Genomic DNA, 15,155 nt, shown 5'->3' with positions numbered 1-15,155 from the left:
AAAGCATAGCACGAGCGTGGGCTTCAGGCTTTTAGAGCAATCCAACACGTGTGAGCTCGCGCTGGTTTCCGCTGTTATGATTGGCTCGTTGTTGTGGGTTGCGTTTAGGGACACCCGGATTTTGTAGCAAGTCAGTAAACTATGCTTTGAACTGAGAAAAAAACTAAATATGTGGTCCACGCTTGTACATCACCGTTCAGTACAGCAACATGAATAATTCCCTGAACAAATGGTATCATTGTTTTGACGGACTGGGTTGTACAGTTGAATTAAAGAGCAGGCAAGTTCGTAAGCTGCTTGCTGTAGGCTTTTATTTTGACAGCGCGACCCGGAACATACAATGAATCGTCGGTAGTCAAAGGTCCAGAAGTAGACTTTGGCTTTTAAGAAATTCTTCCACTGTTCAACCTCATATTCAGTATTGCATGAACTGCAGGGTGAGATAATGCTCTTGATCACATTTGCGTAATTGCATTAGTTGCTTAAGCAATGTAGCCCTCCGCGTAAACTTTTACTAAATTGTCTTGAGTTTGCCTTTAATACCAATCAAGTAGTGTATCGTTGCTGTAGCGTCACCATGTATCAATAAGTGTATTCATTGTTTAAGAGACATATCAAAAAAGTTGTTTCCAACTCTGTTAACTAGTTGTTTACTTCTATCTCTGCACTTAGCTTGTGCACTGCTGCTGTCAGATGACCTCTAACCTACATACCCAGTGTTTTCATACAAATAATATTGGACTATTCTGTGTTCACAGGTGATGTTGAGGAGTGTATTCAGGTGCCTTAGGACCAATCCTGTTGCTGGCCAAAGAAGTATGTCTCAAAGTAGCCTTGCTGGAAAGGTAGCCATAGTCACTGCCTCCACAGATGGGTATGAATTACATTATGAATTCCTCTTTTGTCTAAACTCTCCAACAAATATGATGATAATTGTATTAAGCTTGTATTGAGAGCATCCTCACCGGCTTTGCAATTAACTGAACTGTAACCGCAACACACAGTCGTGTTGTGTTCGAAGTTTGCGCTCTCTAAAGCAAATGTCACTACATTACATTCAATTGGCCGATGGATGGCACCTGCAATGATCTTAAACAATAACGTCATGTAAAACAGCTACAATTGCTACAGACTTGATCCATTACTGAGATGCTCTCCTCCTCCTCCTCGTCAGAATTGGTCTGGCTGCAGCTCAGGCTCTGGGAAAGAGAGGAGCCCATGTGGTGGTGAGCAGCCGGCGGCAGGCCAACGTGGACAAGGCCGTGGCGCTGCTGCAGAGCCAGAGCATCCAGGTGACTGGCACCACCTGTAACGTCGGCAAGGGAGAAGACAGAGAAAAACTGGTCCAAACGGTGAGTCCACATGGCTGAATACCAGCAATTACGAGGTCGTCAGTGATTCATGTGACTTATAACCTCACTAATAGTCTCATTCTGTGTTTGGACTAGACTCTGGATCAGTGCGGAGGCATCGATATCCTGGTGTCCAACGCAGCGGTCAACCCTTTCTTCGGAAACATCATGGACTCCACAGAGGACGTCTGGGACAAGGTACACACCACAGACGAAGATGAGTCTGTGGCTCTGAAAAAAATCATTCTTCTTCCTCCATTTATTTATTTGAATATGGGATCCTTTCTCTCTAGATCCTGTCTGTAAATGTGAAATCGGCCTTCCTCATGACGAAGTTGGTGGTGCCTCATATGGTGGAGAGGGGGTGAGCGACAAACTAAAATACGATCCAAACAGCAAAGACTTTACAACTTCACGCTGTATATTTAATCCCAAATGCTCTGTATTTTCCTTTTTAGAGGGGGGAATGTGGTATTTGTGTCATCTGTGGCTGGATACCAACCGATGCAGGTCAGTGAGAGAATAAACAACGTTTCTATTAAGATAAACAGGAGGTCAAGTCCAATGTATGCATGTTAAGGACACCGTGTCTCCGTCTCTGCAGGCTCTGGGCCCTTACAGCGTGAGTAAGACCGCTCTGCTGGGTCTGACCCGGGCGCTGGCCCCCGAGCTGGCCCACAGTAACATAAGAGTCAACTGCGTGGCCCCCGGAGTCATCAAGACCCGCTTCAGCTCTGCGGTGAGGAGGGGGAAAACACACACAGTCACACACTCAGATCCTGCATTTGCCACCTGGGTGTTTTCTTTGCTCTCGAATAAATGTTAAAGTCTCTTTAATACACCGTGTTGTTCCAGTTATGGGGAAATGAAGACGTCGTGGAAGAGTTCAAAAAGCAGCTCAGCATTAAAAGGTACAGCCCATTGTCACAAGTGTCTCACTAGTATGCTGAGCAATGAACACATGAATACCGTATTTCACATTGTGCTCTTCAGAATCGGAGAGCCGGAGGAGGTCGGCGGAGTGATCGCCTTCTTGTGCTCCGAGGAGGCTTCCTACATCACCGGAGAGACCGTCACGGTGACCGGAGGGATCGGATGCCGACTCTGAGTCGACAAACTTGTGTGTTCCTGTGTAGATATATATACGTTTTGATTATAGTTTGACTGCTCTTCAAGTGTGGACACAGCACTGCCAGAATACATCTAAAAACCTTAATACCAGAGCGAATATAAGCAGACAATTTAATTTCCACAGTCTGTGTGATAAGATGACATTCAATTTCTAAATAAATGTGAAAGATTTCAGTCAATGATACATGCCCCTATGTGATGTATTCGTACTTAAATATACATGTGATGACAAACCCAGTTGTGGGAGGTTTTGAAAACGACTCACTTATTCCTTCCACATCACATTAATTGGATGCAGGAGCCGTTCAAGAAGAGCGTGCGACACTTTGTTCACTGAGCACACGACGGGTTTAAAATATTCTTTATTTACTGCACAGTAACAATTTAAAATGACATAAGTTTGCATGATGAGTGCTTATAATCTTTTCATTTTCCACAATGACAAACCACTGACAGTTGATATCTGATTCAGTTACAGTGAAATTATAAATCAAGAGAACGATAATAAATGTCCATCAGCCACAGTGGCTGGTGAAAATCCAAAGTATTTTTGGATTTTCTTTCAATGCAGCTGGTGGAGAAAACCCAACGTAACCACAGTTTTAAGTCCTCTGGCATCTTTCTGGCCAGCCATCTTGGCAGTGAAATCCATTTCATCATCTGCGTTTGCTTCCAGCAGATGTGAAGTCTCTCCGCGTCATCCCGGGCTTCCAGTACTCCCTCAGAGTGGGAACGTATGTGCCGTGTTTGGTCTTGTAGTAGCGCTTCATGAACAGCTGAGGGAGACAGTTAGGAAAAACACTGATGATGAATTAAACTTTATTGAAATATCAGCACAAATGTGAGGAGAGCCATATTTATTCTACCACTGAAAACACTTTTCATTGACCGTCAGGGTGTTATTTGTTAAATTTAAAGGTTTAAAGTCGCTATGTTTTAGGGTTAAATGTGACATCTGTTTGAAATTACACATAAGAGTTAATAATCTTTCTTTGTTAGCCTGCAATCATGTTACAAAAGAAGTCATCAGGATGAATTTTGCCAGATTTAAATGTTCTTTTAAATAAATCAAGTATTCAAGGTATGTACTTATTTTTAAGCATCGTCCCCGCCGGTGGAAACCCTTTTTCTCATGTTTGGAGGATACATACCCTGCCTTTGAAGTTCTTCGTCGCCTCGTCCTCAGAATCAGCGACGTAGTCGTCAGCGTCTCCTGGAAGGCCCGACGTCACTAAACACAAAATAAAACACAGTTAAAAAGGATCTGTGCAGGCGACTTTTCATTGTTGATCCTTTTTTTCTATTCTCTGCGTTTTAAGAGACATGATGTGTTGAGTCACCTGTGTTACGACGTAGCAGAGACGGAGAGCTGCTTATACTCGGTAATACAGGAAGATTCCTGTCAAGTAGAAACAACACAATTAAACCTATTACTAAGCCGCTTTTCTAGCGGCATTATAATTGAAGTCTTAAGAACACCACGCAACACTGAAATGCAGTGGAATCATAAATAAGTTCTGCAATTCTAAAAGAACAATATATATACTTAAATCACTAATAATATCTGACAGAGACAGAAAAACCAAATGAAACCAGAAACATTGGAACTAAATCAGTTGGCTTTATTGTATTTGTAGAACAATGCTAATTTAAACATCAGTCAACTCCTGAACACAAGAAACCAAGGCAGAGAAAAAGCTAGTTAACAAGAGTAGAAACACATAATGTAATTTTTGTCAAGCTGGTTGCTGAACTTTTGCACTACAGACTTGAACTTAACGTGAAGGCGTATTCTGCACCATGTGCGCTGTATTCCCATATCTCTTACTCTTTGTCGTCCAGGCCGGGGTCATCCGAGTCCGGCTTTAGAGGTGGGCTGTGAATCCGTGTTTCAGCTTTGACCGGTGACTTCCTTCTCGGAGTCTCCTGTCTCACGTATAAGGAGTTACCTCCTCCATCAGCCCCGTCAGCGCTGGCGGGAGTCATTTTTTCAATAATGACTCTGGGTTGGCTCCTCAGGCAAGAGACAAAGATGGAGCAGAGGAACGGATCTTCGGGCAGGTGCAGCGTTTTGACGCCCAGCTGGGTCATGCAGGTTTCCAGGGTTGCTCTGTTACACTCCTCGTCCCCTACAGCTCCGTCTCTTTCGCTCTCATTTGTCTTCTGGTCACCTCTGTCCCGCTTGAGCACGCTCACTCCATTTCTCAAACTCTTATCGCTTATCCTGTTTTTCCCAGAACGGGACGGGCCAAACACTTCCTCCTCCTCCTCCTCCTCGTCGGTGTCACCTTTTCCTTCGTCAGGTTGCTTGCGTTTCATGCCACTGCTTCTTTTCGATGAGTTCCTCTCCCCATCCACTTGTTCTTCACCATCTTTTGGTGTGTGTCTCTCTTTAACCACAGTGTATTTCAGGTTGTCTTTGGGGTGCAAGTGCTCATTTGTTGCATTTTTGGTCCTGATCATAAGTGGCACATCTTCGTTAGATATTAGTCCGATAACAGGCGTAATAAAGGCTGTTTTGTCTCTCGTCTGTGTGCCATGGGACTGGTCCACTCCAGACGTTTGGGCTCCTGTTGGTGGATTTGAAGGTATTCTTCCAGAGGGAGGCAGAGAAAGTGAAGCTAGGATGGAGTCTCCCATGTTTGGAGGGAGGGATGCTGTAAAAGCCAAAGAACAAATGAGAAATATTAGTGATCTACAGTCATTCTGGCTAAGAAGATACACTCAGAAGTGATGCAGTTCTACCTGCAGTCTCCAGGTGACCCAGACAAGTCTGATGTTGAAGCAAGATCTTCAGGAGCTGCGGTTGGGTGGCGGCCCGCGCACACTCCTCCAGGACAGGGGGGGCGTTACTGAGCCACGACACGGTCTGGAGACAAACGATGAATACATAAACTGTTTCTTTCATTTTGAAATGAAAAGAGAGGTGTAGTGAGTGACAAATAAAGGGAAGCACCAACTACCTGAGCGAGGCTGGGAACTGGAAGTAACTGGTCCAGACGAATCAAAAACTCCCACAGCAGCTTCTCCAGCTCCTGGTCGTACTTTGGACCGTAATCCACAGGAAACTCCTCCTGTGAGAGGAGAGAAGAAGAATGTTTGGCCTTCACATTCCACACGAACCTCTACTGAGAAATGACCCCAATAGAGACTGATAGCAGGTCTGCTGCTGTATGATGATGATCGCAAATAAACACGAGAAGAGGGACTGACCTTGAAGAAGAGCTCTCTCTCTGTTGGGTTTTTTAGCAGAGTGTGAACCAATGAATGGAAATTTTCCACTGTGCTCAGGATTTTTACATCCCTCCTCTAGCAGAAAAAAAAGCTAAAATTACACATATTCCATACATGAGTGACGGGATAAAATGTGTCATATGTAGCAATGTGCAACGGAGCATTAAGAGTATGCAGGGGGAAAAAAAAAAAACCTACAAAGTGATTACAGTGACACAAATCTCAATGCAATTTTTGAGTATTACATTCAATTTACCATAGCAGGAGCAGAGGAGGATGACAAAGCAGCAGGAGCACGCATCCTCTGCAGGTGTGGCATGATCACCTTTTCATCTGGCTGTGTACCGCACAGCTCCAAGATTAACTGAAAACAAAGGGCACGGTTGATGACCAGTCAAACTAGGAATATAATACTGAAATGGTGATGGTGCATCTATCAAAACAGGACAATAGAGATAGGAGAGGTCTCATAAGAGTCCCGTCAGAAGCTCACCCGTCCTCTCAGCCCCAGTGCCAGCTTGCCCTGGTGTCTCACGGTGAGCAGTCCCGGGACGGTCTCACAGGCGGATGTCACGACCTCCTCCACCACCCCGTACTGCATCACGTCCCTCTGCTTCATCACCTTCCAGAGGGCTGCAGACACCAGGCGCACAGGCGGGGCCAGGAGCTGGAGGGCAGCAAAGGGAAGGCTGACATCTGGGCAGGAGACAAAGGGAAGATGAGACAACAGTGGTGCATTCACAGCAAGTAATGTGACTTAAAATGTGGCACTGCTGGCTACAACCCGATCAGTGATGCTGGAGTCTCCCATCAGCTGACTGATCTACCCAGCTGTGTCTGGCAAGATGCTGCATGACTCCACTGACAGCCACAACCTAAATTAACATAACTAACCTCATTCAATATAAACCTGGTTCACTATAACAGTTTAAAGGCTATTAATACTCACCATTTTCCTTGCGTTTTCTTGTAGCCATGTCACTGAAACAGCTAGCCTGTGGAGGTTAACACTAATTGACCACAAACTGACGTTCATTTAACGCTAGCTTAGCAACTTAGACACATTACTGCACGAGTAAACTTCAAGCTGACGCGGAAGTAACAGTTTAACAAAGTTGTCAAGGAAACGCTGCTGAGGTTATGTTTACTCTGCACTGTGTTTAGTTTTGTCGTTGTAGCCTGTCGTTGTTGTTGTTATTGTTGTTGTTATTGTTGTTTAGCCGTCCGAAACAAAGCTCCGTCAAAAGTTCTTGCTTCTCATCCTCCCGCCTTCACTGGACGACGTCGGTCTTCTCTTATGCTCATTCGTCTGCACCGGGTGGGCGGTGCTTACGCGCATTTGGAATGAAAGACTGTCGGCTCGGACTAAAAAATCCGCCCTCGCGTGCACTGTGATATTTAAAACAAGCGCGCCCATCGATGTTAACAGGATATGACGTAGCAGCAGATCCGACAGCCGTTGGTCCTATCTGTTTTACTTCTGTGATTTTAACATATGCAGTCTATGGAGTTTACTGCTTTAATGTGTTATAATGGTATAATAAACAACATTATTCGTAGGTAATGATGTGAACAATATTATAGTATTTTAACGAGCATTGGGCACGAATTATGTGAGAATTAAAACTAAGATAATGGACCAGAGAAAAGGCCAACAAATTAAAATTAGAAAATTAAAGAAACAAACTGTTATACAAACCATGACAGGTATCAATATGAGTGTATATCCCTACAATGAGAATACAATTGCTAAAATTGTAAGGTATTAATATTGTTGTAATGTATATATCTCTATGAAGTGAGCCAAAAAGTTTTGTAGTGCAGAAATAAAAAAACAAATATAAGGAATCCTTATAAAAACTGTTTATATGTGTAATACTTTCCTATACAATCAGATTTTTTTGAACTCTCAAATATCCATACTGGTATTATCATTCGGGCTGTAGAGGTATTAACTCTTGTCAGATGATAAAAGGAAGTCTCTCACACACACACACACAGATGAACTTTGCTCTGTGATGCTCTGTATTTGAGTTATCACCAGGATTGGGGCAAAGTCCATCTGCTGGGTCAAACACAAGTAGTACTGACAGTATCACGATTTGTTACACCAAAACAACTACACCAAAAAAACAAGTCTGAGAGAAGAGACACCAGGACACGGACGAGCATGGATACAACATCTTCATTTATCAAGTAAGTGGACAATTAGTTTTGGGCCTGTTGGTATTCTAGTGATTCACTTCATGATCCGTCTGCTTGATCAACGATCCAAACAACATTGTGCGGCTGTTAGAGCTCCAAAAATCAATGTAGGACTTAAGTAAGTGAGTAATTAACTCAATGTAAGATGTCATTTTAAGCCGAATCTTATCTTATGACATATTCAAGTGTTGGCCTGTTAGAGAGCCTGTTAGACGGAAGACATTTTGACTTTTGACTCACACATTAAACAATGTAAATACCTTTCTGTGTGGTATTTTCTTCAGATCTGTGACCAAGCGAGTGTGGTCTCCACCACAGCGCCCCTTCAGAGTCTGCTGTCATGACAGGGAGACCAGGAAGGGCATCACGGCCGGGACCCTGGAGGAGCTGAAAGAGAGGGTGAGAGTAAATTAATTCATTAAAAACTTAAATAAAAAAAATAACAGAAAAGGTTCTGATCAGGGTGAAGCTGCTTGCTGTATATATAATACAATATAATAAAAATAAGGAAGAAAAAATGTAAAATGACAATTAATGGTAAAAGGAAATACTATATATATACTATAAAATATTTTCTGTGTAACTGGATCCCCCAAATAAAATAGTTGCCACACACAACAGGTCGGTGTACTATTCATGACGTTGAAGCTCTTTGTTCTCTCGTGCGCTAACTTGAATCTGTGCTGCAGGTGTGCCAGGCTTTGCTGCTGTCCCTGTCTGCGCTGTCTCTGTCTCTGGCCTGTGAGGAGGACGGCACGGAGGTGGACTCCGACGAGTTCCTCATGACCCTGCCTGACAACACCATGCTCATGGCCCTGGAGCCTGGACAGACGTGGAGACCACAGCCGGTACGTTTACCCAAATGTTATTTATTTCATAGCCCGTTATATGTACTTTATGATATGCCTCACACAGGCTTTTTTGTCTTTGCATTACGCACTATTATGGCAATATTTAGTATGTGAGTGTTGTCCCTGATCCACCAGGGTGCAGTCATGTCCAAATCTCAGGAGCACAACAAGCCTCGGACCGGCAGAGACATAGCTCGCGTCACCTTTGACCTCTACAGGATCAGCCCGAAGGATGTCTTTGGCTCCCTGAATGTGAAGGCCACATTTCAAGGCCTGTACTCTGTGAGCGCCAACTTTGAATGTCTGGGGCCCAAGAAGATCCTCAGGTAAGTCAGAGGGTGAAGAGGGTGAAGGGGGCTTTTTCAAAGGGCCACAAGTTAAATCGTGGCGGGTTGTGAGATGATTGATGGGAAAGGAAAGATGAAAAAGAAAAAAAAAGTTCACATTTAGTGCACAGTGCCAGTGATGAAGCCGTAGTAATGACATTAAATGTGACTTAAACAGGCGTGTGATGACACTTTGTCTCTGTGCTGTTTCTCAGAGAAGCCCTGCGTGTAGCCTCCACCCTCCTGCACGCCGCCGGACACCTGCTCATCACTTCCGCCTCCATGATCCGCCGCATCATCGAAGGCGCTGAGCTGTGGCAGCCGCAACAGACGACGGAGTACACGGCCAGATGGAACTAGACGGAGCCAAGGGAGACCTATCCAGTTCAAACACCTGGTCTCATTGTTTAATCGGGATTTGTAGGAAGGTCTGAATCTCATTGGGTAACTATTGTTTTGTGTGGATGTAGAATCTGTATAAGCAAACAGTGATAGTCTTAAACGAGGTGATTATATGAACTTCAGGTTATAAAAAGAATGTAACAGAGAATAATAAATGTCAGTAACAACAGAGCTTAGTGATGTAGCTGGATAACATGAGAATGAGTGTCATTGGTATTAATGTAGTTTTCTTGTCTATTTTTGTGCAATATATACATAATATTCTAGCATTGTACTTTATTTTTTGTTAATTTGGTGCAGATTAGGTGAACTATCTGCTCTGACATTACAGGTGATAACACACCCCTGTTTGATCTGAAACATCAGTCTTTTTTGAAAAAAGGAAATATTGCAGTTGCAGTTCATTTAGTCAGTTTATTAATGTTTCCATGTAACTAATCACAAGAGGAGCTGTGTGTTTTCGAACAATCAAAGTATTTTACTGACAATGAAAACATTTGCACGGCACACAGGGATCTTTTGTAAAGGCAGTACATGCATGTTAAGTAATCACAATAACAGTGTAACAACAACATAAAAGAAAATGTCTCAAGCATGTGGTCTTAATTTGAGCAACGTTTTATCAAACATCTGTCTTTAAGTTCAAAGCGTCATTCGGAGGCGCCGGCACGCTTTCGATCTTCACCAGCGCTTTCAAATACTGCCGGTAATTGATGTTGGCCAGCGCCTTGCTGTACTGCTCCTGAGTCAGCCAGCCCGGTCTGGATTTCTTGACGTAATAGCGCATGTCACCGAACCACTGAACCAACAGGTAGCGGGGGACGTTAATCGCCATCGCCAGTCGGTTGTAGTCCTCCACGCCTGGATACTGGCAATTGGAGAAGGCCGCCTTCATCATCGCCAACTGGGTCCGCGTCTTTGTTTTGAAGCGGACCCGCCTGGGAAGTGTGTGTGTGTCCACCGCACGAGAGCCCTGCTGCTGGGTCACGGCGGGTGAACCGTCCGCAACGAGGTTATTCTCATCAGGCACCACAAAGATCGTGTGGGCAGGCCACGCTTGGACGGACAGTAAACTTTTGCCCGCTTTTGCCTTCTTCTTCTTCTTCTTCTTATTTCTGGCGAAATGTGTTGTCTCCGTCTGGGTGGATTTTTGACTCTCCCTCTCAGCTCCTTCACTTCTTATTTCTCCTCCCTCTGCTCTCTCCGCAACACCTTGCTTCACTCTCTTCTTTCCCATCTTGTCCTTCGCTGTCGTCCTTTTGCGCTTCTTCTGCTCATTCCTTTGGTCTTCTTCTCCTTTTCTGTCCTCGTCTTTCTTCACTGGTTGCTCCGGCTTAATTTCGATTTCCGGTCTCTCCGTCGCCCCCACGTTTTCTCCCGTCATCCTTCCCTCACTTGCACTCTGTTCCTCCCGAACCTCTCCTGCCTTCTTCTCACCCTCCCTTTTGCAGTTCTTATTCTCTCCTCCATCCTCTTTTACCTTTCCCCCCTTTCTGTTCTGCGACCCTTCCTTTCCCCGACCTGACATTACTTTCGACCGAACACTGGGGATGTCTTTGTAGTCCCAGCTGATGCCATAGCGGAGCCTCTGAACCATGAACCACACCTTCACCTGGTCCGGGTGCAGAGAGCAGCGCTGCGCCAGTGCAGCTGTCTGAGTCTGGGTCAGGTACGGAAACCGGTTGAAGGCCTCGTCCAGCTTGGCTGCACCATCCAGCTGCAGGCTGAACTCGTTTGAGGACACCCATATAAGCCTCTGGCTGTCAGAGACCAGGGGGAGACACAGCACACTGCTCTGGTTCAGACGGAAAGCCATCCGGGCAGCGTTCATTTGTTCAGGAGCGTTGGGTGTCTTCTGTCCGAGATGGAGGAGTCCTTCATCAGCTTTCTGCCTCATCTTCCTCATCTGTTGGAGTGACCCCTGGAAATAGCAGACAAACAGAGAGTGTTGATAACCAAGGAAAATATGTATTCATTAATAAAATAAAATATAAAAACTGAAAGGTAATCATCTGAACGCACTTTCATATGTTTCTAGTATATACAGTATACTTTAAAACATACAATATAAAATGATAAAAGATCAATATTTGTTTTGTTACCAGAGTTAACAGTGATGGAAGAATTTAATTAACTAAATCATTGAGCAAATACCACTCAGAGAATAACCGTTACACTGGCGGTTAATTAGCTTTAATTTGGGTAAAAATTCATATTGACAAAGAGCTAAATTCGCGCTCAAGTCTGACGTTGAGTCATTTATTTCCATGTTTGGGTAATTAATGTTCGTCTAACATGGAGAACCAGGGACAACCGAGTTTAGAGTAACGCGCAGTCACGTTACATGGCATCGATTACAATGATTGATTGGGCTGCGGCCTGTTTATCGGTTTGTTAGCATTAGCCGTAACGTTAGCTAGCCTGCTAATTAGCTAACCTGCTAGTTAGCTTGCCTGCTAGTCTGCGTGGTACCTCACTGCTGTACGCGAAAAGGACGTGTTAGCCTGCTAGTAACGTGATGCTAACTGTTATAATACAGTAAATTTAGCTACTTTTACTGAAGTTTTAATTATCAATGCGTTCCGTGGCAGTATCAAGAAGACATTTATACGATCATTAACTTTAAATAGTTAATGGTTTTAGTTCCAAACGTACCTTTAAGAGCACAACAGTCCTGTGCGAGTTTGACAGATGTTTTTCTGCTGATCTGGTTTAGTCTATTAAAACCGCCCAGTGGATCCAGATAACGTTTCTCTACATCCTCTCAATTTGATTATATAACTTATTACATAATACAAGTGAAATAATGCATGATGAAAATATAGTCTATTTATTAAAGTATACCCATATTATCAAGTTTATTTGGTACACCTGGCTGAAACTTTTGCAGTCTGATGGAGTAATAGAGCAGTAATAAAATCCAAACTTCATCGAGGTTATGTTCAACTTCTTTGGAAAATATTTAACAGAGAGATGTTTTTCCAAATTAATGTTCATTCTGAAGGCTGTAACTTTAGTTACCCTCTGTTTTCTACCTGAAATACGCGCACCTTCTATTTTGGTTCATGTAGGCTATGTGCAGCAGCTCAGCTCAACATACTGGGTGAATGTGAATATAGATCAGCATGTGTGGTGATTAGATAGATCGAAGGGTGATTATGAAATAGTCAGCAGCCTGCAAAGCAGCTGTGGAAGGCAGATACTGTATGAATCACCCACATGCATTCATAGATTAATGCTGACTGATGTAGGCACTAAGTCAGTCCTGCTTTAACCAGAGTTTAATTGAAATAAAGTATTTATATTTTAGCAATAATCTGTTGTTGCATTACGTTTGCAGCAAATATGCTGTGATGAATGAATTGTAAGATGTTGTGCTAGATTAAATTGGGTTTATAAATCCTTCACATGTTTACACCAGAGTTACACCGACATGTTTTGAAAATATAATATATTCCCACTCCCATGGATGTTGCTCATTTCTATTGTATGAAATGAAACGTATCTAACCTAACCAGGCCAAACAACATGGCTCCACCCCCTTGAGTTTTGGTTTCGTAGAATCGAAACTGATGTGCAGTGCTGCTGTGGTGGAGCATTCAGACCAGAGACTGAAAGATCTGAGACGGGTCAACTACAAAGTACAGCAAAATCTTACTTCATTTGCAGTTTTCTGCCCAAACAGACTCAATCAAAGAGTAACAAGCAGGATCCTAAGGGCAACACTGAATGATATTCAAGAAAATCAGGACTTCCTGCTTTTGAAAAGATGTCGGAAAATCTACAAAAGGACCTGCATGTTATCCTGTGCGACATGTGCACAGAGGAGGACAGGAAACCGGCACGCAAGACCTGCATGAAATGTGAGATCTCCATGTGCGTCCAGCACCTCCAGGCCCACCTCACCACTCCTGTGTTACTACAAACCCACCCTCTGACTGAGCCGATGGCTTTATGTGGGACCAGTAAATGCCCCCAACATGGCAAACTGCTGGAGTACTACTGCTTGGATGACATGACCTGTGTGTGTGTTTCCTGCGCCATTGAAGACCAGCACCGCATACACAACATGAAGACGTTCTCCACAGCCCACAAAGAACTCACGGAGAAGCTCAACGCCGAGCAGCAGGCCATGCTGGTGAAAACCGACGACAAAAACGTGAGTCTGGAAAAGTGGGAGAAGAGCGAAAGAGAGAAGCTGGGTCGCTCCAGCGTGCGTCTCATCGAGGCTGTCACAAGCCTGCGCAACATTGCCCTGACCACTGTCCAGAGCTCAGTGTCTGCCCGCATGGTGTCGATCAAAACCAGCAAGAGCAGCATGCAGGCAGCACAGAAGGAGAAGGACACCTTCAGATTCCTGCAGATGTATTCCCAGGTGCATCAGGATGTGGAGAAGGCCAAGGCTGTGGATCTGAGAAAAGGGTTGGAGCCCGGCAGAGAGCGGGACAAACTGCTTCAGGAGATAAGAGAGAACGGTGAAAAAATGGTCAAGCAAGCGGGCCTTTTCTGTGGGTCTCTGTTGTCTCTGGTTGACCCAGAGAACCACCAGCAGCTCACTGCTGCTAGTTCAGACCTGATCTTTGACCCACAGACTTTCAGCCCTGGCATGTCGCTGTCCAAAGACAAAAGGAAGGTTTTCTACAGTAGTGGGCAGGGGCAATGTTCTGCCACTCTTCTGATCCGTAGTATCCAGACAGCTCCTAACTTTCAGAGGTGGACGGTCAGTCTCTCCCGAGACTCTGACTGGACCGTCGGTTTATGTGACAAACAGCCTATACGTAACTTAAAGGACAGACATGTCTTTGGTCTGTGCTGCCAAGGTAACCAGCTCAGCTCTCTCACGACAGAGTATGACGAGGGTGCAGATGCATCAGTCAGTTCAGAAGATCTTCTTGAGCGGTCAAAAAGTGTTTTTGAGAAGCAGAAAAACTTCATGACCATACCAAAGAAACAACACAAGGTTTCCTCTGTGTTAATCACACATCGGGGCAAAAACGGAGATGAGGCCGTACCACGACCTGAAGTGGTGGAGGTGTTTTGGAACTTTGAGTTTTCCTCACTGTCCTTCTTCAGCAGAACCGGACAGCACCAGAGGGAAGAAATAATCACAATTAAGATGAGCCTCAACAACTGGGACCTGGCCCCCTTTGTTCAACTAGGAAAGGAAAATACCCAAATGATCTCCGAGTCCTGCAAAATGACAGTATCTAAAAGGTTCGCCCCCGTTGGTGGAGCAAGCATTGGTGACATGTGCACCACAGAGGTGCTTTGTGAACTTCAGTAATGGGTGGGATACTGCTGATCATTGCAAATCATAATACAAATCTAAGAAGTGCATAGCTACAAATATCTACAGTGATAACGTCTCTTTGGACGAGTATAAATCTCATTGTTGTTAAGTTGCTGTTGAATCTATAAATAGTGCTTCTAGTGCAGATATTAGTTAAAAGTCAATGCTGGGATTTTTAGTGTACAATATGAACATCATACACTTAAAGCAAATGTAACATCTTCGTCTGTCTTTAGATTGTGGTGATGTTAATGAATTGTCTGCCAGTTTAATGTTTGTCTCCATCTACTGGTGGTGAACGCATCTTCGCTCTCACATAGTACAGTTATCTCACAGCGTAAGGTCATTTTGTAAATCAATAATA

At 44.0% G+C, this 15,155-nt stretch overlaps 5 protein-coding genes across 5 annotated transcripts; 3 read left to right on the top strand and 2 right to left on the bottom strand.

Annotated features, from left to right (window-relative positions):
• The first annotated feature begins 253 nt into the window (after window positions 1–253).
• On the top strand, window positions 254–2,685 carry dhrs4 (dehydrogenase/reductase (SDR family) member 4). The gene is made up of 9 exons (XM_079185083.1): window positions 254–437; window positions 759–874; window positions 1,175–1,352; window positions 1,449–1,550; window positions 1,646–1,716; window positions 1,811–1,862; window positions 1,957–2,091; window positions 2,208–2,263; window positions 2,346–2,685. Exons 1-9 carry the CDS (start codon window positions 426–428, stop codon window positions 2,458–2,460), a joined length of 837 nt encoding a protein of 278 aa, XP_079041209.1. The 5' UTR covers window positions 254–425; the 3' UTR covers window positions 2,461–2,685.
• A 140-nt stretch (window positions 2,686–2,825) lies between these two features.
• Window positions 2,826–6,982, bottom strand: tinf2 (TERF1 (TRF1)-interacting nuclear factor 2). Its single transcript, XM_079185077.1, has 10 exons — window positions 6,667–6,982; window positions 6,211–6,413; window positions 5,974–6,081; window positions 5,697–5,792; window positions 5,447–5,557; window positions 5,229–5,352; window positions 4,312–5,140; window positions 3,824–3,882; window positions 3,635–3,714; window positions 2,826–3,259 (listed from the first exon to the last, which is right to left on the bottom strand). Exons 1-10 carry the CDS (start codon window positions 6,692–6,694, stop codon window positions 3,140–3,142), a joined length of 1,758 nt encoding a protein of 585 aa, XP_079041203.1. The 5' UTR covers window positions 6,695–6,982; the 3' UTR covers window positions 2,826–3,139.
• Window positions 6,983–7,764: 782 nt separating this feature from the next.
• On the top strand, window positions 7,765–10,094 carry cideb (cell death inducing DFFA like effector b). The gene is made up of 5 exons (XM_079185084.1): window positions 7,765–7,913; window positions 8,207–8,321; window positions 8,612–8,770; window positions 8,909–9,099; window positions 9,315–10,094. The coding sequence occupies exons 1-5, from the start codon at window positions 7,888–7,890 to the stop codon at window positions 9,457–9,459; spliced, it is 636 nt and encodes a 211-aa protein (XP_079041210.1). The 5' UTR covers window positions 7,765–7,887; the 3' UTR covers window positions 9,460–10,094.
• homezb (homeobox and leucine zipper encoding b) lies at window positions 9,885–11,429 on the bottom strand. Its single transcript, XM_079184593.1, has one exon. The coding sequence runs from the start codon at window positions 11,405–11,407 to the stop codon at window positions 10,124–10,126; it is 1,284 nt and encodes a 427-aa protein (XP_079040719.1). The 5' UTR covers window positions 11,408–11,429; the 3' UTR covers window positions 9,885–10,123.
• Window positions 11,430–13,116: 1,687 nt separating this feature from the next.
• LOC306714903 (uncharacterized protein) lies at window positions 13,117–15,151 on the top strand. Its single transcript, XM_079185080.1, has one exon. It carries the CDS (start codon window positions 13,271–13,273, stop codon window positions 14,783–14,785), a length of 1,515 nt encoding a protein of 504 aa, XP_079041206.1. The 5' UTR covers window positions 13,117–13,270; the 3' UTR covers window positions 14,786–15,151.
• The last annotated feature ends 4 nt before the right edge of the window (window positions 15,152–15,155 follow it).

This window comes from Pholis gunnellus (assembly GCF_910591455.1).
Source record: "Pholis gunnellus genome assembly, chromosome: 23".
NCBI lineage: Eukaryota > Metazoa > Chordata > Actinopteri > Perciformes > Pholidae > Pholis > Pholis gunnellus.
This window is presented reverse-complemented; position numbering and strand designations above follow the sequence as displayed.